General features: G+C 34.7%; 3 protein-coding genes across 3 annotated transcripts; 1 reads left to right on the top strand and 2 right to left on the bottom strand.

Moving 5' to 3' along the window:
• Window positions 1–2,466: 2,466 nt before the first annotated feature.
• LOC141586083 (multiple C2 domain and transmembrane region protein 7-like) lies at window positions 2,467–4,583 on the bottom strand. The gene is made up of 2 exons (XM_074407206.1): window positions 4,446–4,583; window positions 2,467–3,162 (listed from the first exon to the last, which is right to left on the bottom strand). Exon 2 carries the CDS (start codon window positions 3,110–3,112, stop codon window positions 2,708–2,710), a length of 405 nt encoding a protein of 134 aa, XP_074263307.1. The 5' UTR covers window positions 3,113–3,162; window positions 4,446–4,583; the 3' UTR covers window positions 2,467–2,707.
• A 4,893-nt stretch (window positions 4,584–9,476) lies between these two features.
• LOC141586081 (actin-depolymerizing factor 10) lies at window positions 9,477–11,941 on the top strand. The gene is made up of 3 exons (XM_074407204.1): window positions 9,477–9,813; window positions 10,613–10,878; window positions 11,541–11,941. Exons 1-3 carry the CDS (start codon window positions 9,811–9,813, stop codon window positions 11,689–11,691), a joined length of 420 nt encoding a protein of 139 aa, XP_074263305.1. The 5' UTR covers window positions 9,477–9,810; the 3' UTR covers window positions 11,692–11,941.
• A 409-nt stretch (window positions 11,942–12,350) lies between these two features.
• On the bottom strand, window positions 12,351–16,358 carry LOC141658489 (uncharacterized). Its single transcript, XM_074465429.1, has 6 exons — window positions 16,025–16,358; window positions 14,080–14,627; window positions 13,812–13,995; window positions 13,603–13,667; window positions 13,303–13,513; window positions 12,351–12,971 (listed from the first exon to the last, which is right to left on the bottom strand). The coding sequence occupies exons 1-6, from the start codon at window positions 16,286–16,288 to the stop codon at window positions 12,627–12,629; spliced, it is 1,617 nt and encodes a 538-aa protein (XP_074321530.1). The 5' UTR covers window positions 16,289–16,358; the 3' UTR covers window positions 12,351–12,626.
• Window positions 16,359–16,981: the final 623 nt, after the last annotated feature.

Raw genomic sequence — 16,981 nt, 5'->3', positions numbered from 1 at the left:
TTTAATACGGAGTATTATATTTATGAGTTAAAATATGTTTTTTAAAACATAAATAAAATTATACTTGAAAATTTTAAAATGAAATTTAATGAACTGTCGATTTGAGCCTTGTTGAGTTTGAGGTCGGTTCAAATTTGGTCAAACTCAGCTCGAGATCATTTTGACCGAACTCAAAACAAGCTTTAATTTGACGAATCAACTAACATGTTAAAGAGTACTGAGTATATGCAGAATTGCAGATTACAGTTAACTTAACTGGTAAAGTTATAAGCGATGATATTTATGACCTTATATTAAACCCCGTTAACTTTACATTCATGGTTGTGAGCCTGTAACTCCCTTTACACCAGAGAAAAAAAGAGTGCAAGTATATTTTACTACCGTATAACTTGAATTAAACAATTTTAAGCAAATATTTAATTAAAATGATGTCATAAGTACAATTGCTTTGTATGACTTGATAGCGACACAAACCAAATACTATTGCATTCTTTATTCTTATAGTCAATGTTATTGTGTTTTTTTCGCTAATGAGGCGAAATTAGCTTATTATTTAGGGCGGTTTGATAAATTTAAAATTGGACTACTTCAAATGAAACTAAAACGTAATAAGTAATTATTTAAGCTGAATACTCCGAAACAAAATATAAGTCAAACATAAAGAGTGAACCCATCTAAATTACAGTACTTCGTAATCATTTATCGGTTTATAAATTTTAAATGTAAGATAGTTATCTAATTATCACAAATTACGGGTGACATAAGATCGATCTACTAATTAGTTAATTACTTGTACTATCTTCAACATCAACATTACATGGTGATGCATGCTATGCACGTATATTAATTAACCCTATCGTAGAAATAACTAAAAAGACAAGGTTGCCGAGTTAATTAGATTACGACATTACGATTAATTAATACTCCCTCCAAGTTTGATCAATCTTCCCTATTTCTCTTTTGAGCTTATTTTCTTATCTTCCCCTTTCCTTTTTTGGTTATCTTTTATTCATTATTTATTCATCATCTCTCCTAAAAAGTCAACAATTTTCCCTACTTTATCCTACTTTATTCATTTTTTATCCATTATTCATTCTTTATTATTTTCTCTCTCCACAACTCACACTACTTTATCCATTTTTTATTGTTTTCCTTATTTTTGGTGCAAAAAGTAAAAGGGAGGATTGAAAAAACTTGGAGGGAGTACTATTAATATAGAGAAAATATATTATTTAATTTCAACTCACCAACTTGTAATTGAAGATTCACCAAAAAAATAAAATTAAAAAACCAAGTTATGATTGAAACGTGATAATGCTATTTAACCACATCAACACGTAACTCAATATAAATCATTAATAAATATGTTTACCGTGGATTGACCATTGTCGAAAATAACCAAGTACTTACCAAACTAAATTATTTTAATGTGGATGCAAAAGATAGGAAACACACTATTGCAAAGTTCAATTAAGTGTACATAACATTAGAAAGAGATCGATTAAAAATGTCTTAATCTAGTGCTTAAAATAAAAGTATTATATCTCAAAGGTGAGAAAACACACGATTTGAGAGTTCAATTAAGTGTACATAAAATCACAGAGAAATCGACTAAAGATGTCTTTAATGGTTAAAATGAAGGCATAATATTTGAAAGAGATCGGCTAAAAATGTCTTAATATATTAGGTTCTAGGTTTGAATCTCCTATTCTTGTATTATAATGCCTTTGTGACTCATATGAGCCCGAAAAAAAGATTTCTCAATTAGATCAAGTCTCGTCTTTTATAAAGCTGTTTATTTTACCAAGCGGATTTTGTATGGTATGGTGGTTGCTCACCTCCTCTTTCAATCCTGAGACCAGATATCAATCATTACTCATGTATTATATATGGTACATCGCATATGTCAGCTAACTTAATTAGTAAATCCTTGCTCATAATCCGATTTTAAATCCCGTTAGCATCAAGATCATACATGCGTTCCTTTTACACTACACTAAAAAAAAAAAAAAAAAAATCATGTATTGCATGCCCGTGGGCCATAAGCATCGCCTAAACGGTTAATTCCAGCCCTTTTCGAAGGGACTCCGTATTTAAAGGCCAATCTGGTTGGGCTTGTAGACCAAACCCTTTTAACGCGACTAAGCCCATTATAAGTAGCCCAATCAATTTTTGGGAAAATCCATGGGCTTCTACATTGCAAGATTTGAAACCCAAAAATGGTAACATTAGTCTCTCAAGCATCGGGAACACTGGAGGCCAAAATGTTGACCTTCTCTCAAAGTTGGTATCTACAATTAGAGTTGGCAAGTCTGACCCGATTTGAGTGACCCGACCCCGAATCCGAGCTACCGATCTGACAGGATCCAAAAAACGCTGCGTCGAGTCTGACCTGCCAAAAGCCTCCATTACAGGAGGCCGGTCTGACTGTCGGATGATACGATTTAAATTAAGACGCAAATAAAAGGATAGAAAATGTAGATGTTCAAATATAAAATCTGATAGGCTACAAGAGTAGAACTGTAATGGAAAATTCCATCTAAGCTCTAAATGAGCGAAGATTCTCACAATTTGTTCATAAATTCATTCATTGATTATTACAAAGTAACTAATGCCCTTATATAGACTACTAATAATAACTTGAGAAATAAGAAACAAAAGGGATAAATGACTAAACTACCTTTAGTCTCATTTTTTATGTGTATCATCACACAGAAGGATTGTCTGTGATGAATACTTTTAGGCCAAGTTCCCCTGTAACACGAGAGTAAACGCTGCGTTTCTCTAAAGGGTAGTAAAATTCAGAAGATTCAGAGTAAGGTACAAATGATGAACCATTAATATGAACTTTACCAAGGAAATTCTTCGAGTTAGTCGATCTGACATAATTGTATACATAGGCATCCAAGGTAAGATTAGAGAGGTTGTTTGGATCAGAAATGTTGAAATAGAATGACTCGTTCCAAACCGGGTTAAGGTCTTTATCCTTGATGCTGGTTTTGAATCTCTGATCGTCGAAGTTGAGCTCTACATACGCGCTTGATGATCCGTCACTGTCTTTAGCAATAAGGTCATGTGCTGCTGTAACTTCCACTCCTAGCTTATAGTTCATCGCGCGCTCCCCTTCTGAACTGAACTGGAAATAATCGAGTTCTGATCTTCCTGCACGAAAAAAAATGACTGTAAAAATCTAAATGACTTGTATCGTCAGTGTCTTTGTTGAATAATATAACCGTTTTATATAAGAACTGAAAATATTGACATTTTCATAATTACAGTCTAAGAATATTATGTTCCAATAACAAGTATCAAAGATTTCTAGACGAGAAAATGAAATAGTGCAACCTGGTGATATTTAAGCAAAAAACATAATTTTTTCTTGCCAAAAGGAACAAGCCAACGGTCGCTTTTCAACTAATGATATTGAGGGTGTTTGATAAACAGTAGATTGATGAAATTTCAACATATTCAAGACTTTTAGCATGTTTGACTCAACAATCTACTAAATTACGTGTTTGGTAGATGACATATTGAAACAGTAGATTGAGCTCTAATCTACTGTTTTCTAATATGTTGCTCCTCCAGTAGATTGAGCCCTGTTTTCTAAATTACGGGTCAGAGCCACACACGTTAAAAAAGGACGTATACTAATGTAAGACACTCGTATGTGACATTTATAAGGGTTGGATCGAGTTAATTTTGGACAGTAATTCTCCTAGGATAACCAAAAGTAATGAATCTTTTTGGGTACAAAAAAGAACAATCTATTACTAAAAGCAAATTAAAACTTTTTCCCATAAATTAGATTCTTCTAAAATAATTTAATTTAACCATCATATATTGCCTCCTATTCCGAATAACTGCCCAATTTGGACAATGAGACGAAAATTAAGGAATGAAGTTAAAATAATGAAAAATATTGTATATGGGTAAGAATATATGAGTTAAATAATGAAAAGTATTGAATATGATGGTTTATGGGTGGTTGGGGTGGTAAATAAATAAAAGAGTCAAGGTAAGAAAGTAAAAAAACATGTCTAAATATGGCAAATATGACAGTTATGTGAATAAACGGAAATGACAAATGGGACAGTTATTCGAAATAAGTCTTTTTCAAAGGTACACAAAATTGGTAAACATGATCAAGTATCCTATATCCCCATAAACTCAAAACATTCAAAACAATCGGATATTAAACCCAAATTCTTATATAAGACTGTCATATTCATCTTGAACATAAAACATGTTAAATAGGATAAATGAGACAACGACACTATGTCTCAACTCTATCCAAGTAGTGATTAGTAATGTTATTTGACTCGTTTTAAGAGAAACATGTCAAGGTATAAAACCATTGACTGAGACTCAACCATAATACCAACTAAATATTAAATAAAACTCGGGTGTATAATCAAAAATGAAAATAGAAATGATCAAAAAAATACCTGTTAATGTAAAAGATGAAACTCCAAAGTTGATGAAAAATATAAGGAAGAAGAAATGGAAAATTATAGAAGAAAAAAGTGGTGTGAAATGTGAAGGAAGAAGCAGAGAGGGAGTCGTCGGAGACTTGTATATTATGGTAAGCAAGGAAATGTCTGTTTTTGTGGACTAAAATGTAGGAAATGAGATATTGTTATAAAATGGTTTTTTAAATATTATATGGGTGGTTACTGGTTAACCTGATATACTATTAAGGAAAAATAGCAAAATACTACTTCCTCCATTCAACTCCACTCTACCTGTTTTCATTTTCTACATTATTCACAAGAACACATTCAATCTCGATTTTCTCTTAATACATAAGTGAAAATATATTCATGTGGGATCTTGTTTGATTCGTCTTTACGAGTATATTAAAAATATCCAACTTTTATAATTTTTGCAAATACGTAGCTAACGATATTTACCGCGTAAAATACGCGTTGACAAACGTGAAAAAACAAAGTGGTAGAGTGGAGTTGAATGGAGGAAGTACCTATTAAAGTTCGGTTTTTTTATTTTACTACATATTATGTTGAAAACTGCGAACTACTACCTATTAAACTACAAATAACCTCTGACTAAGGCTGAGCATCGGTCCAAGACCGGACCGGACCGGACCAAACCGGACCGGACCGAAGACCGAAAATGAAATTTTTGTGGACCGAAGACCGGACATAAAACTTTCGGTCTTGGACCGAACCAAACCCAAAATATTCGGTCCGGTCCGGTCTTAGACCGAAATGGACCTAGAACTAATTCTTTCACTATTTCGTGTATGATAATTACATTTAAGTTTCACTAAATTAAATGTCGATGAATAATTAGACGATTGTTTTTGAGAAAAAAATACTCAATATTAATTTATAATGTCTTGTGAAGATAAAATGGTAATTTAGTTTATAATATTCTAATGATAGTCTTTAGAAAGATAAAATTCGGTCCATTTGGTCCGGACCTAAAATATCCGGGTTTGGTCCGGACCGGACCGAAGACCGAAAACTCAAAAAATGAGGACCGAGGACCGGACCTAAAAAATTCGGTCCGGGTTTGGTCCAGACCAAATGGTCCGGTCCGGTCCATTTTTCCGGTCCGGACCTAAACTTGCTCACCCCTACCTCTGACTACTACCTAATCGACGGAAAACGCAACTAATTCTACCAATCTCAGGTAAGATTTGCTTTCTTTCAATTTTTCTTTTCTTTCCTCATCCTTTATACCCATATTACCCTTCTCCAATTCACCATAAGCATTCAAAACACAACTCTCCCTCCATTATCAGCTTCTTCTTCTTCTTCAATCCATCTCTTCTCTCCTCCATTAAAGGTAAGTTTTATCTCTCTTAAACTTTACACTTGTTTCCATTAATTAGTTTCTCTTTTTCTACCATTATTCTTGTCCTTTCTTGTTCCGGTTAACTAGTTACCTTTCGTTTTTAATTTTTCTGGGTTTTGATGTTGTAGCCTTGTAGGTCTGGAATTTAATGTCTTCAAGAAACTCTCACTCACAAAGCTTAAGTCCATTAACATGTCACTGTGGTAAGTCTGCTACTTTGGTGAAGGCGTGGACAACACAAAACCCAAGGAGAAGGTTTTTGGCGTTGAATGAATGTGAGATGATTTTTGGTGGATGAATGTCTTTTACAGTGAGATGAGGAGGAGTATGTGAGAAGTTTTAGAGATTGAGTGGCAGAGGTGGGTAATTGAGGGGAGTGTGTTAATTAAGGGTAGACTTGTCATTTAACATGCTCCGGCAAATTATAAGTACCAAATTCGCAAATTCCGTCAACAAAGTAGTATAATATATTTAGTTGTAATGTATTAGATAGTAATTTGCATAATTAGACTTATTAGGTAGTAATTTGAAAATTTTGGAGTTTAATAGGTAGTAGTATGCAAATCACCCTAATATTAATAATAATTATACGGTAGGTAGTATTTTGAAAAAAAAAAAATAGATTTTAATTAATAGACTAAGTGATCTAAGCTCAAGCTTAAATGGACTCAAGATTAGCTCAGTTTAACATTATATACGATGAGCTAAAATATGTTTTTTTTTTAAACATTATTAAATAAAATTATACCTTAAAAAAGATCTTAAACTGAACTCTAATAACGGTCCATTTGAGCCTTGATGGGTTTGGGGTCGGTTTGAATTTGGTCAAACTTAGTTTGAGTTTGTTTTGACCGAACTCAAAACAAGCTTTGACCAATCAACTAACAGGTTAAGACTTAAAGAGTATTGAGTATATGCAGAATTGTAGCTCTCAGTTAACTTATAAGCGAGGATATTTATGACCTAGTATTAAATCTCCTTAACTTTACATTCGTGATTGTGAGCCTGTAATTCTCCTTACACCGGAGAAAAAAAAGAGTACAAGTATATTTTACTCCCGTATAGCTTGAGTTAAACAATTTTAAACAAAGGTTTAGAATGACGTCATCATTTTATTCATTCATAACTACAATTAGATTACGACATTACGATTAATTAATACTATTATTATAGAGAAAATATATTATTTAATTTAGACTCACCAACTTGTAATTGAAGATTCACCAAAAAAAATAAAATTAAAAAACTAAGGCTGTGTTTGGCAAAACAACCTGAAAAGGTAGCTGAAACCTGAAAAGGTAGCTGAAAATTGAAAAGGTAACTGATAAGGTAGCTGAAAAGTAAGAGCTGATAAGGTAACTGATTATATAAAAATGTGTTTGACAAACTAGTTAAAAAGGTAGCTGATTTTGGTAAAATGACGTAAAAAGATATGAAAATTATTTAATATTATAGAATAAAGGGGTACAAAATGGAAAATAAGTCATTTCAGGTACCTGATTTCTCAAATGTTACCTGAGGTAGCATTTTATTTCAGGTACCTTATTTGACCAAATAAGCTACTTGCCAAACACTTGCAAAAAAAATCAGGTAGCTGAAATTTTGGTCAAATAAGTTACTTTGGTCAAATAAGCTACTTTAAGTGTTGTGCCAAACGGAGCCTTATGATTGAAACGTGATAATGCTATTTAACCACATCAACACGTAACACGATATATATCATTAATAAATATGTTTACCGTGGATTCACCATTGTCGAAAATAACCAAGTACTTTACCAAACTAACTTATTTTAATATGGATGCAAATGATAGGAATCACATCGACCAAAAATATCTTAATCTAATGATTAAAATGAAGGTATAATATTTTTGTGGGTTTATCAGTTAAAGATGTTTTAATATATTAAGTTTTAGGTTTGAATTCCCCACTCTTGTATTATAATGCCTTTATGGCTCATATGAGCACGTAAAAAAGATATCTTAATAAGATCAAGCCTCGTCTTTTATAAAGCTGTTTATTTTACCAAGCGGATTTTGTATGGTATGGTGGTTGCTCACCTCCTCTTTCAATCCTGAGACCAGATATGAATCGTTACTCATATATTATATACGTCGCAGATATCAACTAACTTAATTGGTAAATCTTTGCTCATAACCCGATTTTAAATCCCGTTAGCATCAAAATCACACTTGCGATCCTTTACACTAGAAAAAAAAAATCATGTATTGCATGCCCGTGGGCCATAAGCATCGCCTAAACGGTTAATTCCAGCCCTTTTCGAAGGGACTCCGTATTTAAAAGCCAATCTGGTTGGCCTTGTAGACCAAACCCATTTAATGCGATTAAGCCCATTATAAGTAGCCCAATCAATCTTTGGGAAAGTCTACGGGCTTCTATATTGCAAGATTTGAAACCCAAAAATGGTAACATTAGTCTCTCAAGCCTTGGGACATTGGAGGCCAAAATGTTGACCTTCTCTCAAAAGTTGGTATCTACCATTAGAGTTGGCAAGTCTGACTCGATTCGAGTGACCCGACCCGAATCCGAGTTATATGGATCCAAAAAATGTTTCAAACCGAAGTCGATTTGACACGATCCAATGATGATCTGTAACCTGACAAAACCTGAATAAGGCCCGAAACCAAATCCGATCCAAGCCGAGATGATTTGAAACCCGAATCGACCCAAGAAATGTTTGATCCGACCCGAGAATTGACTCGAGTCGAAAGATAACCCGAAAGTTGACCCCGGTCCAAAAAATAACCCAATATTAACTCGATATATAACCCTGACATAAACGAAAAGTAAAGGCGATAAAAGCCAAAATAAACAAACATTATGAACGACTCTTATAAATTATTTAAGATTAACTAACCTTATAAATTCACTAAATAATGACTATAACTCAACTCAAATTAGTAAAACAATCGGAAAAAATAGACCGGATAATAAATTGATGAGCCAAACCAAGCAAACCCAACAAATAATCATAATTACCGGATCCGAGAAAGACGAGTTCCAGAAATGAGTCTGACCCCGACTCGAAAAATCTATCTAAATGACTCGACCCAACAATGAATTTACCCGATCCGACCCGAACATGAGAAAATAATTGACCTGACTAACCTGACCCTTAAGCGGCTTGAACCCGACCAAGGCGCACATGACATAATATGACCGGACCAGAACGGCCCGATTGCGACCTCTAATACATGCTTTTATTTGAAGTTGACCCGATTAGGCTATTAATTACCTATCAGATTAATCTACATAGTTATGATTTCATGAGAAGTAGTGTACTTATAACCTAGATTTATAAACCACTAGTAATAAAATTATTTTTATATGGTTCCGTTTAGACCATAAATTCACACCTCTTTATAGTTATAATCCTATTCACCAAATTGTAAATTGGAACATTTTAACCCATGGCTTCTGCGATTTTGAACGACTTTCATTTGACTACACATGGCCTATAAAAATTTAATAAGAGACCGTTTCTCAAAAGTTTTAGCGCGCCTATAAAGACACTTACAAATTCGAAACTCAATTATTATTGTAGGAATGTATCATGTAAGGTCAAACTAATTTAGACATTATTTGTTTCTAATTTATAAATAGAACGGCCAAATAATTAGCTAGGCCTATGGACTACAAAAATGGGGAAAGAGTGGGACGACATAAATACATTAGCTAGGGTGAGGTCACGTAACATAGTATAAATAACGTGGGAGCCATATTCATGCATGTCACAACACAAAAAACTCTATATTTCTATGTCTTAAGAAACAAGAAATAATAATATTCCTTCAAATTAATAACAAATTTATTTATCCAATAATTATTTCCCTACAAAAACTCTTCTCCCTTCATATTAAAACTTGTTCATTTCTTGGTTTCTAGGAAAACTTGATTAATTTGCAATTCTTCCATTTTTTTGTTAATTTGATTATTCTAAGGAGGTTGCTTTCATTTATAAGGCGTTAAAAAATGGTAATGTTATCTTATACTTCTTGGTTTATTAAAAATATATAATTGATGCTATACGTTTGTGTTTTTCTTATTTGTTTGTATTATGTGAATCGCTAATGGTGGTATATTCAAATTCGGAATAATAATAATAATAATAATTCAGAAACCTGATATTTAACGCGTCAAATAATACATCATAATCAGCAGACCAAGATCTCATTATTAACATAAATTTATGTTTGTCTAATTAAAGTCAAGGAATTTTCATTTTGCAAGTTTTAATAATGTTTGAAAGTAATTTATATGGAGTATATTTCATGCTTAATACATTTCTTAGTAACCTAGAGGTCAATCTTTTATAAAGGCATTTGAGTAATATTATTGTTGGTAATGAATCCTATATATGGACGATGTTACTTAGAATTTAGGTAATGTGACAATAAAATTCATATTTGTGTTGCAATACAAGTTTGTGATGCAGCCGATTAAAATATTGTTTGTGACATGCCTCAATTCACTTTTCGTCAAAAGCAAGAATAGTTGTTTGAACAATGTATATAACATAGAGGCAATGCTGTACATCCGACCCCTTAGCTAGCCATTTGCACGAATCTTTGAGGCACTGTGATATCGCTGCTGTTGTTTATTACCATGGACGGTTCTAAAGGATATTCATGTCAGCTGACCTCAAATCATTTCGGGATTAAGGCTCTGATGTTGCTGTTGTTGACATTGATTAATGAACAAATGAACAATCAAATTAGATAGACCTTATGATCTTACATGTTTCTAAAATGCTGGATTGTTTGCTTGTTTAAAGGCGAACGCAAAATCGGGAATGGCAGTAGATGATGAATGTAAGTTGAAGTTCATGGAGTTGAAGGCAAAGAGAAACCATAGGTTTATTGTATTCAAAATAGAAGAGAAGATGCAACAAGTAATGGTGGAGAAGCTTGGTAATCCAGACGATACTTACGACGATTTCACTAACTCTTTGCCTGAGAATGAATGCCGTTATGCTGTCTATGATTATGATTTCACTACCAATGAAAACTGTCAAAAGAGCAAGATTTTCTTCTTTGCTTGGTATATGCTTTTACTCCCCTCTTTGTTTTTTTGCATTCTACGTAGTTTCCGATTCTTATATAATGAGGTGCATAAGCCACTATAAGCGGTGAACACAAAGGGACATCCCCATAAGGCCATACTTAACCCACACCTGAAATGACCTGAACAGAAATGGAGCAAACCCATGTTTGACTCGAGAAACCCTTTTGCTAGGTCTACTCCTGATTAGGCCTGGCAGATGGGTCATTCGGGTCGGGTTTGGGTCAGGTCATATCGGGTCGGGTTATTTTCGGGTTAATAACTTATCGGGTCCTTTTTGGGTCGGGTCACTTCGGATCAGGTCATTTTGGTCGGGTCAATCTGGGTCGTTTGGGTCATTTCGGATCATGATTTTGCCTTAATTAAGCCATTTCGTGTCATTTCGGGTCGGGTCACTTCGGGTCTACCGGGTCACGGGTGATGCATTTCGGGTCATTTTCGGGTCTCGTGTCAGCCTTATCGGGTTGGGTCAGCTTTGCCAGGTCTACTGAGTCCTGATCATATTTTCCATCTAAATTTCATCAATGATGAATGTTACTGCGGCCCTACTGGATGCCCTAGACGGTTTCAATGATTCATGTCAGCCGACCCCAAATTATTTTGGGACTAAGGCTCTGATGCTATTATCAATATTGTTGCAGGTCACCAGATACTTCAAGAGTGAGAAGTAAGATGTTGTATGCAAGCACAAAGGATACCTTCAAGAGAGAGCTCGACGGAATTCAGTGTGAATTACAAGCCACTGATGCTAGTGAAATGAGTCTAGACATCGTCAAAGAGAGAGCTCTTTAATGGATGGAGTTCCTTTCCTCAATCATGCAGCATCAAATTTACTGTTTCCTGCAATATTTTTTTTTCCTAATGTTTCAATTGTTTTTACCTGAATTTGGTTCATTATGTTTCGTTTTAATGTAGCATTTGGAGTGATTTACAGATTGTTAGACTGCAAACTAGAATGTTGCAATTCCTGTATTTGCTTTTGTTTTGGCACATTTGTTGTTCTGTAGACTTGTTTCTAAAAGAATTTAATTTGTTTTGTCAACTGTTCTTATTCGACATTCAGGCTTACTATTCTTTGGCTTTTAAAGTGACGAAAATACAAAATGACGTAAAATGACTGCTTAACTGTTTGTACTTCTTATAATCTGATGTCTGAAGTATGATTTCAGTTTGCTGCAATTTCATATGAGATTTTTAATTTTTTGTTACTTTAGGCCATTACAGACCATCTGCTGTTCGTAAACACAGCGATAAGGCTTGGGACCGTTTAGAGGAGTTGGACGAATTTTAGACTCACTACTCAGAATGTTAGACCAGCTGGATGTTAGTAAAAATGCATCTCAGACTCGAAAAAATTTACTCTTCTAGCAGCAGACTGTGAACATTCTGTTGTGCTAAATGCAAAAGACAGAAAACATGAATGTAATCAGGCAATGTTTGAAGAATAAATGGTCGAAAAACTAGTACACTGCAAAAATTGTCCAATGTGCAATTCCTTCTGTGTATAACTCTTCAAATTATCGATGTAAAATTTCCAAAAAGAACGAATACATAAACAAGGCCTAAAAATACAGCCGCGTGGTATTGACAAAAGAATCGGTCTCCCTTCTGGTGTATATCTCGCTTGGTCGAGGCCTAACAATACTCCTACAGTCCTACCTAAACTATATACAAAGTACCATCTAACCGTTTCCTCTGTGAGGAAACCTGAATGCCTGTTTTAGGTTTCAGCCACTTTCCTTTTCCCACATTTCTACCGTTTTCTTAGTTTTGGCATTCTGATCTTTGAGAGCTTCAAGAGTTTGAGGATCATAAGGCGGGGGTAGTTCACATGGGTCATGTTCTGACGGTCCAGTAACCATGGTCTCGGTCTTATACTCCGTTTCCAGGCCCCATGGTGGGCTGCAGGCAAATTTCTCGGAGCAGAGTTCCTCTGCTCCCTCAGGAACTGTTGGCCTGTACCTTAATAGCTTTGAATATTCATTCAGGACATGGAACATGTAGTCATATACATGTTCTATCGTTACATTCTGGAATATGAACTCGCTCCCTGCTCTTCCGATCTCTTGTGCCTGTTCAAATTCATTCCCATCAATCTATCATACTACCACAGTGCCTCTAAAGGGACAAAGACTACCATTTACGGAAGATTAGAAGGTCAGACGTACTTCAGATGATCAATAATGAATTTTCATCAAAAAACGGGATTGACTGCTATGTCGATCCCATTTTTTGATGAAAATACATTATTGGTCATCTGAAGTATGCCTGACCTTCAGACGACCAATAATGTATTTTCCTTGTAGGATCGACATAATGCAAAATAAGAATAGCAGACGGTAAATTGAGTCATTTTGCAAAATGTCGATCCTACAAGGAAAAAAAGAGAATTAAAATGCATACCGTCTCAGTATTGTTATTTCCCCAATCAACAGCAAATTTGATGGAATTGCAAGGATTTTTCAGATTGACAGGCCAGTAATGCTCCAGAGGAATTAGGCTTCTAGAGAAGAAGTCGTAGTATCGAGGATTTACAAGAAGGGTCATTGAATCACAGGCTAGAATATATTTTTCACTTACTGACCATGCATTTCCTTCCAAATACAGCCTGTATCTGCATGTTATCAAACTGATATACTAAGAAAAAAATCGCTACATTGCCTCTGAAAAAAAACACGAAATCAGGCTGCAATGCACACAAACCGGTAAATACATTGCTTTGACAAATCTGAGTTCTTGAATCCTTCTCTTCCTTCCTGCACCCAGTCCTGCAAATTGTACAGTGCTATTGCATTAGTATAAGTGTATAACCCCTCAGGACTGTTTTTAGGTCATAAACTCGGAAATTTTGACCAGCGACCAGAACCAGAAGTGTAGAAGTGCATTGGTTAATGAAAGAATGTTTTAAGTACCTGGTCTAAGATTTGAGCATTCCAATCCTTGACGGAATTGCATTTCGCAAGCTCCTTCCTTTTACCGGTATGCAAATTCCCTTTCCAGAAAGCAAAGGGTTCCCTAGAAGTCCAATTTTGCATTGCATTACCGTCTTTCAAATCCTTCTCCAAGGGCACCCAGGGTTTTACATTGACCTCTGGCCTACAAACAATATCGTCATATTCATACAGTATTCACGGTCCATGATGCGACAGAAATGACGAAAGCTGAATGAACACTACATACCAGCCCCAGTAAGACCAGTCAGGAAAGACGATATCATAAGTAGACTCATCAGCACAGTAATGAAACTGTGGAGGAGCAAAAGCCGACATCCAACCGCCATATGTAGTTCGTTTAACAGAAGATTGATCATGGCATTGGAACATTAAGTCAAGGTCCGGGAGTCGACCAGGATAAAGCTTAATGAGCTGCAAGATTCCCCACAGTGTATACACATCCCTTGTTTGGTACGCCTTTTGATATTGCTTAACATAAGCTGTTCCATTGACGATAATGAGTCTGAAATGAGCAACACCTTTCAAACCCTCCACCATTCCTTTAGTAATCCCTTGTTTCTTCCAGGTGTTTAAGTCCTCGTGGATCCATCGAAAGTAGTCAGGGCAGGTTTTGGTGTCGAGATTGGTCGTACGAGCAGGGTAGTTTGAAGGGCATGTGATACTTAAGCTACTTGTGCTGCAGTTTAGCAGAAATGAGTCTTTGTTTGGGTAGTCAGTGTAGTTCCTGATTGACATTGTGAAGGTGAATGGTACTGAACTTCCTGCGAAAGCCGACTGCGATTATTTGAGCAAATGATGAGGATTAGTATTCTTGTTTAGTTAACAATGTTAGGTTTCATTGTTCATTTAGCTTTGAATCACCAATTCACCATGGAAGACCACAATTGACTAGCGATGATTTTTTTTAGGTGTCAAATAAGGCGCAAGGCCAGTATAATATAAAGGGGAGGGGGAATCGAACTCGTGACCTATTGTCATGAAACCTTAGTCTTACTACTAGGATAAAAGCTCTTCGATACAAGTGACTAGCCATGAATCCCATGATAATGGATCAGATTCAAATCAGGTTCTGAATGTACCATAACCGAGTCATATTCTTATCAAGTAATGTAACACTGTAACACACAACCTGAAACCGGTCCATTATAATTTTGTATGATCCATAATAAATTGAACATCTTTTCTGACTAAATACATACCTTTAACACAATCAACAAGGACCATAACACTAAAAAAAATACCAACAAGTTGGAATTTAAAAAGAAAAGGTAGACTATATAGTATTCTTCTAAACATGATCAATCATGATGTCAACAAAGTAACGTAGCCGCCTTCCTGCCAATTTGCCAAACCATGTCACACTTTTGTGACTATGGGCGCCTAACAAACTACATGGTGTACTACCTAATGCACCACATATTATTGAATAAAACTGTCTTATAACAAATTTGTTATTACATGTAAAAAGCTGTACAACGATCATACCCAATAATTACACTAATGCCACTATTTATTAATCGTGTTTTCAAACAATCACGGAGTTTGAAATTTTAGCTGAGTCCGAAAATATAATTTCTAAAAATAACTAAATTTGCCTTCAGACCAATTAAAACTGATGAACTAATGATGAAATTAACCAAATTCACATCACCTAAGAAAAGTCAAAATATATGCAGTTTTGGTCGGTCTTTTTTTTTTGACAGCATTTGGTCTCTCTTAAGACGGACTATTCTGCTCTTTTTAAAAAAGACGGAATTTTAAAATTATTTTACAGTTAAATTTGATAACTTTTGGAAAATTAGCTGAACTATTATGATCACCGTCCTTTAAAAAAAAACGAAAATGTTCGGTTTAAAACAAGAATATGTGAAATAAATTTGTATGTAAATGCAAGTCAAACAAACAAAATGTAGTGGACACAAAGTAGAGATTTTCCTCCACCAATCACGTATCAACCACGTGTTTCCAACATTATAATACTAAAAATTACGTTCATAACTCCGTCTAATCTAGCAACAACAATATTCCTCTTGTGCTCTAATCAACCAAATACACTACCATTGATTAACTAACCCATAAACTCGTCTTAACTAGTCTAGTGTTTAAGACGGAGATTTTTTACGACTATAGCTAAATAATAAAAGAGTGAAAATAAAAAATGAAGTACTTACGATGTCGGACCAACGAGTTAAGACTAGGGTGCAAACGAAAAGGAACAAGAACCAAAAGGAAGCAGTTGTTGCTGAGAAACTGTCATTATTTAATGTTTCTGTCGACGACGACGATGAAGATGAAGATGAAGATGAAGATGAAGGAAGTTGCCAGTTGAATAAACAATCCCAGAATTTAAATTTGGCATTTGATGATGAATGAGTATTAGGAGAATTTGGGGAATGAGGAGGAGATGCCTTGTCTTGCATTTCTGTCTCCATCATTTTTCTTGCTTTTATTGACCAACAATTTTGTTGGAGTATGTTTTATTTTAGGGAGGAATTATTATGTCATTTTTATATGACTGCCAGTTGATACTCCCTCCATTTTTTTTATATATGACGTTTTACATTTACGAGGTAAGCCTTTGACTTTAATATTTACAAAAATATATTTGTTCAAAAAATATAAAAATGGTATCATTAAATTCCTTACGAAAAACTCTTTCATATGAGTATACATATAATAATATTTAGTCTTTTATTTTAAGAGATATTGAATAGAGAAGTGGGTGTCTCGAAATGTGAGAAAGTCATATATAAAAAAAACAGAGGGAGTAATATTTTAAGCTATCTATAATTAGCCACTTGTTTCATTGTTTTTAGTTGTACTATTTGAACATTATACCAAAGTAGAAAAACATTTTGGGTTTATACTCCGTATAATGACAATCTCTCCTATAAAACCGTCCTATAATATAGGACTAGCTCAAAAAGAGAATAGCCTAAAGTTACTTCCTCCATCTCGGTCAGCTCTGATCGAGTCGTGTCATTTTGAATGCAGGTCATTTTCGGATTTATTATTTATAAAGTTTTTCATAGATAATGGTCTGATTGCAACAATAATTATTTGAATCGGGTCATTGATTCAGGGTTATAAATCATGCTCGGGTCCTCAGTTCGGATGTCGGTTCGGTT

Source organism: Silene latifolia, chromosome 6 (assembly GCF_048544455.1).
Source record: "Silene latifolia isolate original U9 population chromosome 6, ASM4854445v1, whole genome shotgun sequence".
NCBI lineage: Eukaryota > Viridiplantae > Streptophyta > Magnoliopsida > Caryophyllales > Caryophyllaceae > Silene > Silene latifolia.
This window is presented reverse-complemented; position numbering and strand designations above follow the sequence as displayed.

What these genes read in the sequence shown, in the direction of transcription:
- LOC141586083 (XM_074407206.1), bottom strand. Translation starts at nt 3,112, where the DNA reads ATGAACTATAAGCTAGGAGTGGAAGTTACAGCAGCACATGACCTTATT.
- LOC141586081 (XM_074407204.1), top strand. An exon ending in AAGATTTTCTTCTTTGCTTG is followed by an intron (nt 10,879 to 11,540) that starts GTATATGCTTTT and finishes ATATTGTTGCAG; the next exon opens with GTCACCAGATACTTCAAGAG.
- LOC141658489 (XM_074465429.1), bottom strand. Translation starts at nt 16,288, where the DNA reads ATGATGGAGACAGAAATGCAAGACAAGGCATCTCCTCCTCATTCCCCA. An exon ending in GACTGGTCTTACTGGGGCTG is followed by an intron (nt 13,996 to 14,079) that starts GTATGTAGTGTT and finishes TATTGTTTGTAG; the next exon opens with GCCAGAGGTCAATGTAAAAC. An exon ending in TCAAAGCAATGTATTTACCG is followed by an intron (nt 13,514 to 13,602) that starts GTTTGTGTGCAT and finishes GATAACATGCAG; the next exon opens with ATACAGGCTGTATTTGGAAG.